This window comes from Diceros bicornis, chromosome 3 (assembly GCF_020826845.1).
Source record: "Diceros bicornis minor isolate mBicDic1 chromosome 3, mDicBic1.mat.cur, whole genome shotgun sequence".
NCBI lineage: Eukaryota > Metazoa > Chordata > Mammalia > Perissodactyla > Rhinocerotidae > Diceros > Diceros bicornis.
The window spans coordinates 89,813,447-89,830,758 of NC_080742.1; the positions used below are offsets into that span (position 1 = coordinate 89,813,447).

A 17,312-nucleotide genomic window follows, 5' to 3' on the forward strand; every position below is an offset into this window, starting at 1 on the left:
TTCTGCTCATCAGCTAGAGCAGGGGTTCACAGTAAATTCACTAAAGCACTCCAGGCTCCACAAACAAGAAAGGGCCCTGTCCCACGCACCGAAGATCTTAACTGATGGAAGAAGCCATTCCTTGCCTTTCTCTGCTGCACATATTGGTACATAGTGTACATAACATTATGACTGAAAACACACTATTCACTGAAAATATTTGATGAGAAAAATCCTAAAGGAAGATGAGGTGAATAAAAAAGTTTCTAAGACAAAGAGAAATCCAGATTATCAATGAGTTCACTGTTTATAGAAAACTATTTGTAGAAGCATGAAAGTCCATGGCGACAGATAAACTAGAAAGAAAGGGTGGGTAGAAGCATCGGTGGAGGGAGCAAGTGCATTGCAGACTCCCTGCCTTCAACAAGGATACCAGGGTGATACTTGCCAATTCTGATTGAATGTCATCTTTGAAGCCTCCTCCAGAACAGGCAGTACCAGATGAGGGAGGATATTATGACACATGGAAAGGACTTTGGACACAAATCTCTAGGCAGTAGCTAGCCATCGGTCCTAACTTAAGTGACATAACATCATCAAATTCCTATTTTTTTACAATAACACTGGTAGCAGTCTGGATCAGAGGGAGATAGATTTTGGGTGGAATCACTCTAGGAGACTGCTAAAGTGTTCTCCATGAAAGATTAGGAAAGGGTCTGTGTGGGGCACTGTGGATGGTGTAGAGCAGAGGCTCTGGATTCTGTCATCTTCTTCTAAGGAGTGTGAGGTTGATTCTGGGAGGTTTGAACGTGGGATTTGCTGGGATCTGTTTCAGTTGTGCCCTCCCTCTAAGGGAGCCCCAGCACATGGTCATGATTATAGGACATAGCCTTTTGGGGTGTCAGTGGGAATCACAGCACCGTCTCCAGTGTCCCTCATTCTAACCGGCCCTGACTGCCAGTGTCTTCTAGCCGAGTGTCTGCTGAAATCTCCGCTCAGCTCTCCAGCCTTCCAGACCCTGTTCTCTGCTTCCCTTCTGGTGTCCCACCCTATGCATACATTAGGAATTGTTCTCAGGGTGACCAAGCCTTTCACTTTCACTCATTGTTTGAGGTTTCAGTTTAAAGTCCATTGTTTTTTTTAGTCCTTGGAAGTTTGCTTACTTATTGGGAGCCAAACAATGCAATAAAATTTCATTTATTCATATTATTGCGGTTTTATTGGAGAAGAGCTAAAGTGTCTTCTTGCTCCAGGGGATGTCCAGCATAGTAATTTTAATAGTAACACTGCTAGCCTTTTAATTAAGGTTAATGTTCGGTTCTTATCTAAGAATGGAATGTCTCCAATAGTAGCGTATTGCAGGTACATCATGCATGTAACTTGTTTAGCGGGACAATATCCAGCTCCCTTTGCTTAAATTCTAACCCATATACCTTTACATTTTTTTGTTTTATGGGCCATACTGAATATCTGATAAAATTTCTTACATTCAGAAAATGATAATATTTTCCTTCTGACCCAGCACATCCCTGGGTTAAAAAAATTTTAATTATCAACTCTTGACCTAAAGCATGAGTAACTACACTCCCTACCCCCAACATAGATTTACATAGATTCTTGTTATTCCAGTTTGGTACCAAGTACCTAAAATAATAATAATACATAAATGGTAAATATCAATTGGCAATTATAGATCACTTCATTTTTGTCTTTATTCATATCTTCAAATTTTCTAAAATGAAAACTCAGTAGTGGCATAACAGTACATTTTAAGAAAACAGATGCAATTCCAGTAATTAAATGGACAAAAAGCATAAACAGATATTTTATATTGTGAAGTAGAAATGACTCATTGTAGGTCATCCTAGCTGGTCCCAAATGGGAAAGCTCTCTGTAGAAGTGATGGGCGTGGTTTGGTTTCTAACAGTTTAGAAATGGACAGGGCTTTGGAGATCATTTCACATCAGTTCCCCTGCTGTAACAGTTGAGGAAATTGTGTCACCTATATGAAGTCATTAAACACTGAAATACGAAATACATTTCTTAAACTTCATATAGGACACATTTTACTCTCTAGTGTCATCTGTGAGTACGTTACAAACTGGCTTATAAGGGGCTGTGATAATATCTGTTTTGCTCTTGGCTAAGAATCCAGACATAGCCAATCTCTGTTGAGTAAAAGTTGAGTGTCCTAGGTGTGTGGATGAGCGGTTTGTTGCCAATTCTTTTGCTTCTTTCCTCTTCACACTTCCCTAGAGTTTCATGCCCATCACAGCTGCCCCCAGTCTCTAGAATGAGGGATAGATCTAGATTTGCTGACCCTGGGCTGCTAAGAGGCCTGGAATCTGGGAAATGTGAGGCTTTGACCACAAGGAGGAGCTGTGGCTCTGTTGAAACCTCTGAGGCTCAGGGAGGAGTCAGGGCTGGGAGTGAATGGAAGGATGGGGGAGGAAGGAGGTGAGGGTATAGTGGCTACATGTTTTTATCAGTTCGGAGCATCAGTTAGACATCTCAAAATTCTAAAGTCATTTACAAATTTTTCCCTTTGTTTTGCATCACATGCTTTGTGTTTGTTCAAAAAAAAAGAAAATACCCTCAAATGGGGTTACTTCTGCTAAGACCCACATCACCAGACCAAGACTGAATTAGTTTCTGTTCTCCCAGAAATGGAATCTTAAGCAATCAGTCAGGAATCAGCTGGTCAGCACTAGTGAGGTAATCTGCCTGATAGACCCCTGCCATCCCCTAAAGGAAACCCAACCCACGTTTTGCTAGAGCAACTTCCTTGTCTTGCTCCCTTCTGCCTATGAAAGTCTTTCACTTTGTACAGCTCCTTAGAGCTCCTTTCTATCTGCTAGATTGGATGCAGCCCTATTTATGAATCGTTGAATAAAGCCAATAAAATCTTTAAAATTTACTCAGTTAAATTTGGTTTTTTAACATGTTGTCCTCTTTCACCAACCTGTTTGCTGTCAGCCCGGCAAAGCCCTGTCCCCTCAACTACAGGGCCAGAGGATGGTCTATCCCTTGTGTGGTCCCTTCAGCACCCTTCCCAGTGTCTGGCTCCTAGCTGCCATCATAGTCATGCATTTTTAATGCTGGGCACTGGTCCAGAACGAGACCACGAGCGTCCAGTCTTCCTCCCTCCAACAGCTAGGCAGAGGGGCTCCATCAAGCTTAGACAGTGAGGGAAACAGTGTGTTGAGTGATGTTGTCCTATGTAATGGAGGAGAAGAGGAAGGAGATCTTTTGAATGAGAAATGGTCTGTTGCTGAGAAGGGGTCTTGGAAGGGAGGGGGATAGAGGGAGAATCTATATAATGAGGATGGCAGCTAATAGCAAAATAGCAGCTGTCAGAGGAATATCCCAACCCAGTCTATTCAAATCCATCTTCTATCAGAATCTGTACAAGGTGTGAAAAGAGGAGGAAGAAATATTCACTGGAGCTGGGGAAACTGTCAGGACAGTGATGTCACCGGCAAAACTAGCAGTCAAGGCCAAGGAGATGAGAGCCCTGCCCCCTGTCTAGGGCATCCTTCTTACACAGGCCACCACAGCCCTGACTCCACCATGGGCTGCAGGCTGCTCTGCTGTGTGGCCCTCTGTCTCCTGGGAGCAGGTGAGTCTTGACTTCAAATGGGTTGCCCTTGGACTTCGAGCCATTTTCCTGTGGCTGTAGTAAGAGTCTTCCTTCTGGCCTTTGTCTGATTTTGTCCCTTTCCCCTAGCACTCCCCATGGACACTGGAATTACACAGTCACCAAAACACCTCGTCATGGGAACGAGAAATAAGAAGTCTTTGAAATGTGGACAACATCTGGGACATAATGCTATGTATTGGTATAAACAGAGTGCACAGAAGCCCCTGGAACTCATGTTTGTCTACAACTATAAGAAACTCGCTGAGAACGAGAGTGTTCCAAGTCGCTTCTCACCTGAATGTCCAGATGACTCCCTCTTATACCTTCACATGGATGCCCTGGAGCCAGAAGACTCCGCTGTGTATTTCTGTGCCAGCAGCAAAGACACAGCCCTGCAGAGTCACCTTCTCCCTGTGCACAAACCTCCTGGGTCCAGCCAGGAAGCTGTGGGGGCAACCAAGGCTCAGTTCAACATTTCCTGGAGGGCCCCAGGCAGAAAACTCAGACTGTAATACTACTGTCAATTCACTGGTTATGGGAACGCTAATTTCCATGCACAGATGCCAACGGCCTGTGGCCTGGCTTTGTCTTGAACAAGGCTGTTCCTGCAGCTGAAAGTAGGACAGACATGTCAAGTTTAAGTTGTTGCAAGTGTCTTCCAATCAGCTTGTGCCCCTGGGAAATCTTCCATGAGACAGTTTACACTCTGGCCAGAGCAGTCCTACAATCCTCCTTCCAGTAGGTATATTTCTCTGACTTCTCCTTCCATCCAAGTTAGACCCTGGGCCTCAGCCCTGATCCCAGCTCCAAACACGCTCAGACCTTTTTCAAAACACCTCCTTCCCTCACCGAGTGCTCTGTCTCTTCCTCCCACTGAGGACAATAGTCCCCTCATCTGGTTTGGATCACTGTGATCTTGTCCACTCTCTCTGCTCCTTCAGGGTCCCAGCTACTCATTGGCTTCTCTTCCACTCCAGCTATGACACTTTCAGGCTTGATTCTTTCTCCTCCTGTCTCTTTAATCCTAATTCCTCAGGGCTTCACATTTCACATTACATTTAGAGTCTGATGCCCTTGGAGCGTTGCTCACAACAGGCGAAAAAAAGTGACGGCCTCGTGACATTTCAGAGCAGGACTTTGTACTCGGGGCTGTCTTTGCTGAACCCCATTCTTCCCGCATTGCTCCTTGTAGTGGCCTTCAGTCCTGCAAATACCAGCAGACCCCAAGGTCTGAGCAGAGCCCTCATCCTGGGGTGGGTGTGCACGGACACAAATGCTCCCTCATCGTTCCTATAGAGGGCGCTCCAGGGATGGTGAGGAGTCCTTACAAGTTTCAAACCACAGAACAGATGCCAATTCAACTGATGTGGCAACTCTCAATTCTATGCACATCTTTAGATTGTGGGTTTTCTTTTTCCCAAGCGAAACTTTGCCCTGTCAACTGGTTAAAGATAAACACATCTGGTTCCAGTGTTTTTGTTTTTTTTAATGTCTTGTCGGGGGAAGAGGGAGAATCTCCCTCTGCCCTTTTCCTTAAGGTTCCTATGGCTGGCCAAATAGTTAACAAGACAGGTTAGCAGGAGAAAATAATACCAAGTTTAATAACATGTATACATGGGAGAAAGCAGGGACACTGTGTTTCTCAACACAATAGCAGAAATTCTCATCTTAAATACCATGTTCAGCCAATGACAAAGGAGGATTTTGGGGGTTGGGGGAGTCAGTTACAGGAGATTACCACTAAAGCACAGTAAACAAGAGTAAGGTTTATTGTGCAGCCCCAAGGCCTCACCTTCCACATTGATAAGTCACTAGAAATGAGCTCATCCCCCCTCTTCCCAATACAGAGAGGGAGATACTTTTACAAATGGAGATTTCCCTTGTAAATGATTGTCTGGCAACTCCTCGCAGGGTCATCCAGAGAATGTGGCCAGAGAGACAGAACTTCTGATAAGAGGGGCTTGTTGGTGCCTTTCCTATTGTAACCTCCATCCTACATTATCTTTACAGCCATCATGATAGATCTGTTCCAGGAAGGAGCCACCATGTCAAATTCTTTAGGCAGTTAGTGGGGGAGGTCAAATGTCCTCAGAGAAAACAACCAAGGTAAAGAGATAGATTTCAGGGTGGCCGAATCTTGATCTCCCACAGTCCCGCCTTTGAAACTACAAGTTTCACAGTCTTTTTGAAACTTAAAGAAGTTTCATAGTACAGAAGCTGAGTTGGTGGATTGTTTCATCTTACTGAACACATTTTTTAGTCCTGATAATAGATCAGTTCAATTAAGTTCATTTTGGAAGGTGGTGATGCAGGTGGGCTCTCAAGGTTATGCCTATATTATGGAAGCAAGCAATCAAGTATTTAATAGAAGCATTTCTATGGAAACAAAAGAAAAACAAGGTTAATGGTTGGAGCAAATTGTAAACCAGTTTCTGAGGTCAGAGGACAGCCAGTTAAGATGATTTTTAGATGTCAGCGTCAAAGTATCTTTTGCAGTTTAAACTGTCTCTGATGGTGTCGTCAGGTCATCTCTTAAGTTTATATCAAGTCCATCAGCTTCAGTTTGTAAGGCTTCAGGAAAAAGGGCAGGTTCAGTTTTTAGTGATTTCAAATGAAAATGATGGAAAAAATTAAAAACGTTAGTTTGAACATCTGTAGCCAGATATTTCAGGAGACTAGAAGAAATCAGGATCCAGTCCAGTCAACAGATATAAAACAAAAACCTTAAAAGACAATTAACAAGACTAGGATCTAATATCCACAAATTTATACTGAAATAGTTTTTACTGAAATATAATTTTTTCTCTCTAAAATCACCCTCATTTTTATTAAGATAGCAAAATTAAAATTAACTAGTTTGCAAAATAAGTCTAGTTCCAATAGAGTTGGCCCAATTATTTACATAAGTACAGCAAGAATAGCAATTGATCACATAGGCTCTTTTAAATCTGCTTTGCTGGAACTTTTTATAAGGAATCTCAGATTGAACTTTAAAGGCCTCTCCAGGCCAGAAAAGCCAAGCCAAGGATTTTGTCATCAGACTTCGCCTGTAATACCTACAGATTTGGGTGAATTCCTCTCCTCCGAGGTTCCCCCAAAATATTTCGAGGTTCCTTGTACCTGCCAGATAAGTGACATTCTTTACTTATCCTGGTAAGTGCTGCTTGGAGCATAAGGTACCAGGCCAATATTTCCACGTGGCTTTATTCCATAAAGTCCAATCTTCATTCCTCAAAAACTGTATGGTTATATTGCAAATATGATGTTCCAGTCACAACCTTGGTAATATAACCAGTGTTTCCAATTGTGTCCTGTTATAAGGAGAACAGATTCTTATTGAACTTATGCAAATAACTATATTGCCATGAAAACAACAATATTCACTTACTAAGAGTTTCTAAATTCGAGGGATCAGATAGAGAGAAAAAGATAAATTTTTCAATTTTTCTTACAAAAGTATCATTTACCAAATTGTTATGTCATAGCAATCTTGGGAAAAAAGAGAAAAAGTTTTCCTTAAATCTGAAAAAACAAAACATTAAAAATTCAGCAATACTTCAAATGAAAAATCATAAAAATTATAATTATCCCTATCAGTTCATTCAGTCCTTAGTAATCCATTCTTGATCCCAATCTTTTTGTTAGCAGCTTCATGAAGTTATCAGTCTCTCCATCAGATTTCTGTAATTTCTTACCAAGTTCAGTTTTATGATCAGAAAGTTTGTCAGAAACCTGTATTCCAGTGTAAATATCAGAGTCCCTTCCATGAACCTTTCTGAAGTTGAAACATATTTGCAAAAGCATTAGAGCAAAGAAATGTCTGTAAACAACAAGACCTCAAAATGGCAATTGACAAAGAAATTTGGTTAATTTTGTGACATACAACACTTTAAAATAATAATAACCAGAATTAAGACTGATAACCAGGACAGATCAGAATTTCAGTAATGTTATACAATTTTAAAACACCTATATCAATAACATTTACCCACATAATACCACCTAAGCAGACTTATCATCACTTGTCTGACAATGCTTTCCATGTAATTTAACATACTGAATCAGCCTAATAAGTTTAGTATCTTTCTCCTTATAGGAAGAGAGCAAATTTCTTTGAGAAGTTCCAGGGCCCTTTGAAAATTCTCAAAGAAAAAAAGTAAAAATAAAGACTTTATTTAAGATATGAATTTTGGGGAGCTTGTCAAAAATATAAAAAGTCAAAGCAAACAGAGCATTAACAGTCCAAAAAGCCTTAATAGAGAGACCTCAGTCTTTTGAACACAGGAAATTATTTTAACAGTTTTTTTCTTTTTTTGGTAGACTTACTTAAAGGTAAAGAAAAATCTTTTATAACCTCTTTATCAAGTTTAAGCAAATTATCCTTTTACGAGAAATTTCAATTTTGCACCAGCTTACTTCTGCTATTAAAACTCATTTATTTAATTAAATTCATTTCAATCTTAGCCAACTTGACCATGCAAAAACTCCTTTTCCAGAATTCCTCTTCCACAAACCTTCTATAACTTTCTTTTTACATTCAGAATTTGTCCCATGTCTTTCTTTTCCCTCCTAGTACTTGAGGACAAATTTATCTTTCTTAATCAAACAAAATATTTCCATTCTTTGTACCTTCTTTATACATCTTACTTTCCTTGTACACAGACATATTTTTCTTAATTTTTAGTAGCTTCAATCACATATATTAATTAGAAATTTTAACCTTTAGAAACCTTAATTTGCAAGTAAAAACTAAGTAAACCATTATAAACTTTCTTTTACATTAGTATCTTGTGGCTTGGAAAATTTATAAATACTTCATAATTTCTAGAAATATGTTACTTTATAGTGCAATCTTTTAATAAAACACATGTTTACCAATAGACCCAAAACACCTTTTAGTTTTCCTGTAATGAAAAGCCAAAAGTAGACAAATGTACATTTAGCAATCAATGTCTAATATCTTATCTTATTTGGAAATGATGATACTCAGAGAATTTTTTTCATAAAATTTAGCAAAACTCTTAAAAGTCACCAAAAAGAGTTTGGAAGCTGTAACCACCATAACACATAATTATTGTTTAAAGTTCACCCAACATTCATCTTTTTCACAACTATTTAGTTACTTATTCCCAATAATTATTTAGATTGCCTATAAGACTTCATAAGACATTAGATAAAATTAGCCATCATTTAAATTACTATTTTTGTTAACCAGTTCTGTAATAGAAATAACATCAGTTTTCCTACAAAATTTCATGTAAATTTCATCACCTCTTATACCTTTAAACATAGTTATCATTAAAATTTTTATCAATAGGTCTTGGTCTTCTAATTTTGGACAAGGGAAGCATTCCCAGTCAGACATTTTAAAACATATTCAGGCAAAGTTGATGTAACCTCTATATAAAATTAGCTCAAACATTCCAACCTTTATAACCTTATCAACACTTACACTTTTACTTGTTCTCAATTCAATTGTAACCTGAGTCAAGGTCTTAAGGCTAGTCAAATTTTTCCCTTCCTTTTTCTGGCCTTTTTTTAGGTACCAAATAAATAATTATGTGAGAGCTCTCAAAACATTTTTTCCCCCCAATTTAGAAGTTTTCCCAATTTAAAGGATCCGTCGTCTGGCCATTGATGAGTAGGATCTTCATTTGTATATTTATTCCAATAGTGACTCAAACCAATAAGCCTTTTTAAGGAAAGACCCGGAGGTAACTTTCCACGCTTAGAATAAATATACCATGGACGCAAAGAGACGTCCCTGGTGAGGGCACAGATGATGTAGCCCCCGTGATCCACAGAATTCACTCCCAAAGATATTCAGAGAAAGTAAAGACCTTCGTTGCACAGGCGGTAAGGATGGTGTAGTGAAAACGGTGTCTCCGGTCTCCCACAACAGTGTGGGACGCCTCCAGTCACAGACCCGCTAATCTGTGACACCGGGCAGGCGATACTGGAATGGGATTTTTCCAGCACTAACAAGCAACAAAGGTTAAGACGACAAAAGCCCTTATGGACTGGGCCTTTTATGACAAACTCCCCTGAGATCTTGGCACAGCCGGACAAAGAGACAGTTCGGAACCCCAGTCTACTCGACTGGCCACCAAGGTGCACTCTGGTAAATGCACCTTCCGTATGGTGGTGACCAAGGAGAATATTCTCACTGGTCACAAAGCCAAGTTTTCTCAGGACACAGAACAAGACAGAGACTACTCTGGGAGGAAAAGGGATCAAGATCAAAACCAAGAGTACTCTACCAAATTTAAACCAAGAGTCACTAAAAGCACAAGAAACTAGTTTCCCAAATATTTTGTCCTGCCAATCTAAATTTAGAAAGAGAAAAAATTCTCACCATTTCCTTCCGCCGGACTCCGCAGATAGAGATTCCGGGAAGCTGACATGGTAAGAAATCTTACCTTTTTGCCGGCTTTTGTCAGGCGTTCCCGTATCTCATCATCTGCAGTAGTCCAGGGAGAAGGCAGGTCTTCCAGCCAGAGAAGGCAACTTGCCAGCCAGTGTGGATCCTGGCAACTACGCCAAAACTGTTGGGGGAAGAGGGAGAATCTCCCTCTGCCCTTTCCCTTAAGGTTCTTCTGGCTGGCCAAATAATCAACAAGACAGGTTAGCAGGAGAAAATAATATCAAGTTTAATAACATGTATACATGGGAGAAAGCAGGGACACTGCGTTTCTCAACACAATAGCAGAAATTCTCGTCTTAAATATCTTTTTTAGCCAATGACAAAGGAGTATTTTGGCGGTGGGGGGAGTCAGTTACAGGAGATTACCACTAAAGCACAGTAAACAAGAGTAAGGTTTATTATGTAGCTCAAGGCCTCACCTTCCACATTGATAAGTCACTAGAAATGAGCTCATCCCCCTCTCTTCTCCAAACAGAGAGGGAGATACCTTTACAAATGGAGATTTCCCTTATAAATGTAAATGATTGTCTGGCAACTCTTGCAGGGTCATCTAGAGAATGTGGCCAGAGAGACAGAACTTCTGATAAGAGGGGCTTGTTGGTGCCTTTCCTTTCGTAACATTTACCCTACGTTATCTTTACAGCCATCATGATAGATCTGTTCCAGGAAGGAGCCACCATGTCAAATTCTTTGGGCAGTTAGTGGGGGAGGTCAAATGTCCTCAGAGAAAACAACCAAGGTAAAGAGATAGATTTCAGGGTGGCCAAATCTTGATCTCCCACAGTCCCGCCTTTGAAACTAAAAGTTTCACAGTCCTTTTGAAACTTAAAGAAGTTTCATAGTCTAGAAGCTGAGTTGGTAGATTGTTTTATCTCACTGAACCCATTTTTTAGTCCTGATAATAGATCAGTTCAATTAAGTTCTTTTTGGAAGGTGGTGATGTAGGTGGGCTCTCAAGGTTACGCCTATATTGTGGAAGCAAGCAATCAAGTATTTAATAGAAGCATTTCTATGTAAACAAAAGAAAAACAAGGTTAATGGTTAGAGCAAGTTGTAAAGCAGTTTGAGTTCAGAGGACAGCCAGTGAAGAAGAATTTTAGATGTCAGCGTCAAAGCATCTTTTGCAGTTTAAAATGTCTCGGATGGTGGCGTCAGGTCATCTCAAGTTTATATCAAGTCTATCAGCTTCAGTTTGTAAGGCTTCAGGAAAAAGGGCAGGTTCAGTTTTCAGTGATTTTAAATGAAAATGATGGGAAAAATCAAAAACGTTAGTTTGGATATCTGTAGCCAGATATTTCAGGAGACTGGAAGAAATCAGGATCTAGTTCAGTCAACAGATATAAAACAAAAACTTCAAAAGACAACAAAACTAGGATCTAATATCTACAAATGTATACTATAGTTTTTACTGAAATATAATTTTTCTCTCTAAAATCACCCTCATTTTTATCAAAGATAGCCAAATTAAAACTAACTAGTTTGTAAAATAAGTCTAGTTCCAATAGAGTTGGCCCAATTATTTACATAAGTACAGCAAGAATAGCAATTGATCACATAGGCTCTTTTAAATCTGCTTTGCTGGAACTTTTTATAAGGAATCTCAGATTGAACTTTAAAGGCCTCTCGAGGCCAGGAAAGCCAAGCCAAGGATTTTGTCATCAGACGTTGTCTGTAATATCTATAGATTTGGGAGAATTTTTCTCTTCCGAGGTTTTTTTAAAATATTTCGAGGTTCTTTGTACCTGCCAGATAAGTGACATTTTTTATTTATCCTGGTAAGTGTTGTTTGGAACATAAAGGTACCAGGCCAATATTTCCACGTGGCTTTATTCTATAAAGTCCAATCTTTATTCTTCAAAAGCTGTATGGTTATATTGTAAATATGATGTTCCAGTCACAACCTTGGTAATAGACCCAGTGTTTTTAATTGTGTCCTGTTATAAGGAGAACAGATTCTTATTGAACTTATGCAAATAACTATATTGCCATGAAAACAACAATATTCACTTACTAAGAGTTTCCAAATTCGAGGGATCAGATAGAGAGAAAAAGATAAATATTTCAATTTTACTTATAAAAGTATCATTTACCAAATTGTTATAAGTCATAGCTAGCTCAGGAGAAAAGAGAAAAAGTTTTCTTTAAATTTGAAAAAACAAAACATTAAAAATTTAGCAGTACTTTAAATGAAAAATCATAAAAATTATAATTATCCTTATCAGTTCATTCAGTCCTGTGTAATCTATTCTCGATCCCAGTCTTTTTGTTAGCAGCTTCAGGAAGTCAGTTTTTTTATCAGATTTCTGTAATTTTTTTTTTACCAAGTTCAGTTTTATGATCAGAAAGTTTGTCAGAAAGTTTGTCACTGTGTTCCAGTGTAAATGTCAGAGTCCTTTCCATGAATTTTTCTGAAGTTGAAACATATTTTGCAAAAGCATTAGAGCAAAGAAATGAGTCTGTAAACAACAAGACCTCAAAATGGCAACTGACAGAGAAATTTGGTTAATTTTGTGACGTACAACATTTTAAAATAATAACCAGAATTATGACTGATAATCAGGACAGATCAGAATTTCAGTAATGTTATACAATTTTAAAACGCCTATATCAATAACATTAACCCACAAAATAGCACCTAAGCAGACTTATCATCACTTGTCTGACAATGCTTTTCATGTAATTTAACATACTGTATAGGCCTAATAAGTTTAGTATCTTTTTCTTTATAGGAAGAGAGCAAATTTCTTTGAGAAGTTTCAGGGCCCTTTGAAAATTCTCAAAGAAAAAAAGTAAAAATAAAGACTTCATTTAAGATACGAATTTTGAGGAGCTTGTCAAAAATATAAACAATAAAGGAAACAGAGCATTAACAGTCTAAAAAGCCTTAATAGAGAGACCTCAAGTCTTCTGAACGTAGGAAATTATTTTAACAGTTTTTTTTTTTCTCTGTCTTTTAGGTAGACTTACTCAAAGGGAAAGAAAAATTTTTTATAACCTCTTTATCAAGTTTAAGCAAATTATCTTTTTACGAGAAATTTCAATTTTGCACCAGCTTACTTCTGCTATTGAAACTCATTTACTTAATTAAATTCATTTCAATCTTAGCCAACTTGACCATACAAAAACTCTTTTTCCAGAATTCCTCTTCCACAAACCTTCTATAACTTTTTTTTTACATTCAGAATTTGTCCCATGTCTTTCTTTTCCCTTCTAGTACTTGAGGACAAATTTATCTTTCTTAACCAATGAAACAAAATATTTTTATTCTTTGTTCTTTCTTTATACATTTTACTTTCTTTGTACACAGACATATTTTTCTTAATATTTAGTAGCTTCAATCACATATATTAATTAGAAATTTTAACCCTTAGAAACCTTAATTTGTAAGTAAAAACTAAAAAATTATAAACTTTCTTTTACATTAGTATCTTGTGGCTTGGAAAATTTATAAACACTTGATAACTTCTAGAAACATGTTATTTTATAGTACAATCTTTTAATAAAACACATGTTTACCAATAGACCCAAAACACCTTTTAGTTTTCCTGTAATGAAAAGCCAAAAGTAGACAAACATACATTTAGCAATCAATGTCTAATATCTTATGTTATTTGGAAATGATGATACTCAGTGAATTTTTTTTATAAAATTTAGCAAAACTCTAAAGCTTTAAGTCACCAAAAAGAGTTTGGAAGCAGTAACTACCATAACACATAATTATTGTTTAAAGTTCATCCAACATTTATCTTTTTTACAACTATTTACTTGTTCCCAATAATTATTTAGATTGCCTATAAAACTTTATAAGACTTCAGATAAAATTAGCCATCATTTAAATTACTATTTTTGTTAACCAGTTCTGTAATAGAAATAACATCAGTTTTTTTCTACAAAATTTCATGCAATTTTTATCACTTCTTATACCTTTAAACATAGTTATCATTAAGATTTTTATCAATAGGTCTTGGTCTTATAATTTTGGACCAGGGGAGCATTTCCAGTCAGACATTTTAAAACATACTCAGGCAAGGTTGATGTAACCTCTTTATATAAAATTAGCTCAAACATTCCAACCTTTATAATCTTATCAACACTTACACTTTTACATGTTTTCAATTTAATTGTAACCTGAGTCAAGGTCTTAAGGCTAGTTAAATTTTTCCCTTCCTTTTTTTTTTTTTTTGGCCTTTTTTCCTTAGGTACCAATTAAACAATTATGTGAGAGCTCTCAAAACATTTTTTTCCCCCAATTTAGAAGTTTTCCCAATTTAAAGGATCCGTCGTCTGGCCATTGACGAGTAGGATCTTCATTTGTATATTTATTCCAATAGTGACTCGAACCAATAAGCCTTTTTAAGGAAAGACCCGGAGGTAACTTTCTACGCTTAGAAGAAATTTACCATGGACGCAAAGAGGCGTCCCTGGTGAGGGCACAGATGATGTAGCCCCCGTGATCCACAGAATTTACTCCCAAAGATATTCAGAGAAAGTAAAGACCTTCGTTGCACAGGCGGTAAGGATGGTGTAGTGAAAACGGTGTCTCTGGTCTCCCACAATAGTGTGGGACGCCTCCAGTCACAGACCCGCTAATCTGTGACACCGGGCAGGCGATACTGGAATGGGATTTTTCCAGCACTAACAAGCAACGAAGGTAAAGACGACAAAAGCCCTTATGGACTGGGCCTTTTATGACAAACTCCCCTGAGAGCTTGGCACAGCCGGACAAAGAGACAGTTTGGAACCCCAGTCTACTCGACTGGCCACCAAGGTGCACTCTGGTAAATGCACCTTCCGTATGGTGGTGACCAAGGAGAATATTCTCACTGGTCACAAAGCCAAGTTTTCTCAGGACACAGAACAAGACAGAAGGAAAAACCTCATCCGGTTTTTTTTTTTCTTATGTGCACAATGACAGCTTTAGCCACGCCTTAGATCTCTTGGAGCCAGAATAATACCTAGCGGGGGAGGTGCCGCGGGGTTGGGGACTGTGTGCTTTACAGAGTACCTCGTCGTTGCACGGACATTTTCTTGTAGTTGGCAGGGGACCTGTGTCATCTACCCCGTTCCGGGACCCAACTTATCCTGACACGGTAGTCTTCTGAAAGTGGCGAGCGCCCTAATGGCTCTTAACTGCTCGACCCGCGCCCACCAAATTTGCGGCCTTTTTGGCTTCCAAGATGCCCTCAGCAATGGCCTTCACTTCATGTGCATAATAACCCACAGCAAAGTTTGTAGGCGCCGGTCTGGTGAGACCCGCAAACTCACCAGTCTGTGGGGCCGGCCGGGACAGCAGGCTTATAGGGCCTATGCCTGCGTCCCACCCTATGGTATTTCCTTCTTATGACAAAAGACACAGACAAAAGAGAAAAACAGAGACTACTTCTGGGAGGGAAAGGGATCAAGATCAAAACCAAGAGTACGCTACCAAATTTAAACCAAGAGTCACTAACAGCCCAAGAAACTAGTTTCCCAAATATTTTCTCCTGTCAATCTAAATTTAGAAAGAGAAAAAATTCTCACCATTTCCTTCTGCCGGACTCCGCAGATAGAGATTCCGGGAGGCTGACGTGGTAAGAAGTCTTACCTTTTGCCGGCTTTCGTCAGGCGTTCCTGTATCTCACCATCTGCAGTAGTCCAGGGAGAAGGCAGGTCTTCCAGCCAGAGAAGGCAACTTGCCAGCCAGTGTGGCTCCTGGCTGGCTCGCCAAAACTGTCGGGGGAAGAGGGAGAATCTCCCTCTGCCCTTTCCCTTAAGGTTCTTCTGGCTGGCCAAATAATCAACAAGACAGGTTAGCAGGAGAAAATAATACCAAGTTTAATAACATGTATACATGGGAGAAAGCAGGGACACTGCGTTTCTCAACACAATAGCAGAAATTCTCGTCTTAAATATCTTTTTTAGCCAATGACAAAGGAGGATTTTGGCGGTGGGGAGAGTCAGTTACAGGAGATTACCACTAAAGCATAGTAAACAAGAGTAAGGTTTATTATGTAGCTCAAGGCCTCACCTTCCACATTGATAAGTCACTAGAAATGAGCTCATCCCCCTCTCTTCTCCAAACAGAGAGGGAGATACCTTTACAAATGGAGATTTCCCTTATAAATGTAAATGATTGTCTGGCAACTCTTCGCAGGGTCATCTAGAGAATGTGGCCAGAGAGACAGAACTTCTGATAAGAGGGGCTTGTTGGTGCCTTTCCTGTTATAACATTTACCTTATGTTATCTTTACAGCCATCATGATAGATCTGTTCCAAGAAAGAGCCACCATGTCAAATTCTTTGGGCAGTTAGTTGAAGAGGTCAAATGTCCTCAGAGAAAACAACCAAGGTAAAGAGATAGATTTCAGGGTGGCCAAATCTTGATCTCCCACATATACATGGGAGAAAGCAGGGACACTGCGTTTCTCAACACAATAGCAGAAATTCTCGTCTTAAATACCATGTTCAGCCAATGACAAAGGAGGATTTGGGGGGTTGGGGGAGTCAGTTACAGGAGATTACCACTAAAGCACAGTAAACAAGAGTAAGGTTTATTATGCAGCCCCAAGGCCTCACCTTCCACATTGATAAGTCACTAGAAATGAGCTCATCTCCCCTCTTCCCAATACAGAGAGGGAGATACCTTTACAAATGGAGACTTCCCTTGTAAATGATTGTCTGGCAACTCCTCGCAGGGTCATCCAGAGAATGTGGCCAGAGAGACAGAACTTCTGATAAGAGGGGCTTGTTGGTGCCTTTCCTATTGTAACCTCCATCCTACATTATCTTTACAGCCATCATGATAGATCTGTTCCAGGAAGGAGCCACCATGTCAAATTCTTTAGGCAGTTAGTGGGGGAGGTCAAATGTCCTCAGAGAAAACAACCAAGGTAAAGAGATAGATTTCAGGGTGGCCAAATCTTGATGTCCCATAGTCTCTTTACCATGAAATAAACAAGCCTGCTGTAAAGTGGATCATTTGATTTAAGGCTTCACAGGATCCTCTGAAGAAACACAGGTGCCCCCACAAGTCACGCCCTACAATAGAGCAGAGGACAAGAAGAACGCAGCCCTGTGAGGAGGTGTGTTGCCTGGGACTCTGCAGGTCCCACAGTTTCTGAGCCTCTCTTCTCAGTAACCAAGGAGCCCCTACTGTCACAGCTGTTACCACCCAGAGTCAGGCAGCACTGAATTTTCAGGAATCAGAGAAGGAACTTCCAGGCAAGGGTCCCAGGGCTGGAGCCAGCTGCAAAGGACAGTGGGAGACCCAGCCTTTAGATAATAGGTTTG

The 17,312-nt window shown here is 39.5% G+C and overlaps 1 gene segment (V, D, J or C); it reads left to right on the top strand.

Annotated features, from left to right (window-relative positions):
- The first annotated feature begins 320 nt into the window (after window positions 1–320).
- On the top strand, window positions 321–4,131 carry LOC131400325 (T cell receptor beta variable 4-2-like). The segment is given in 3 exon segments: window positions 321–348; window positions 3,380–3,598; window positions 3,707–4,131. Coding segments are annotated over 3 exon segments (672 nt in total).
- Window positions 4,132–17,312: the final 13,181 nt, after the last annotated feature.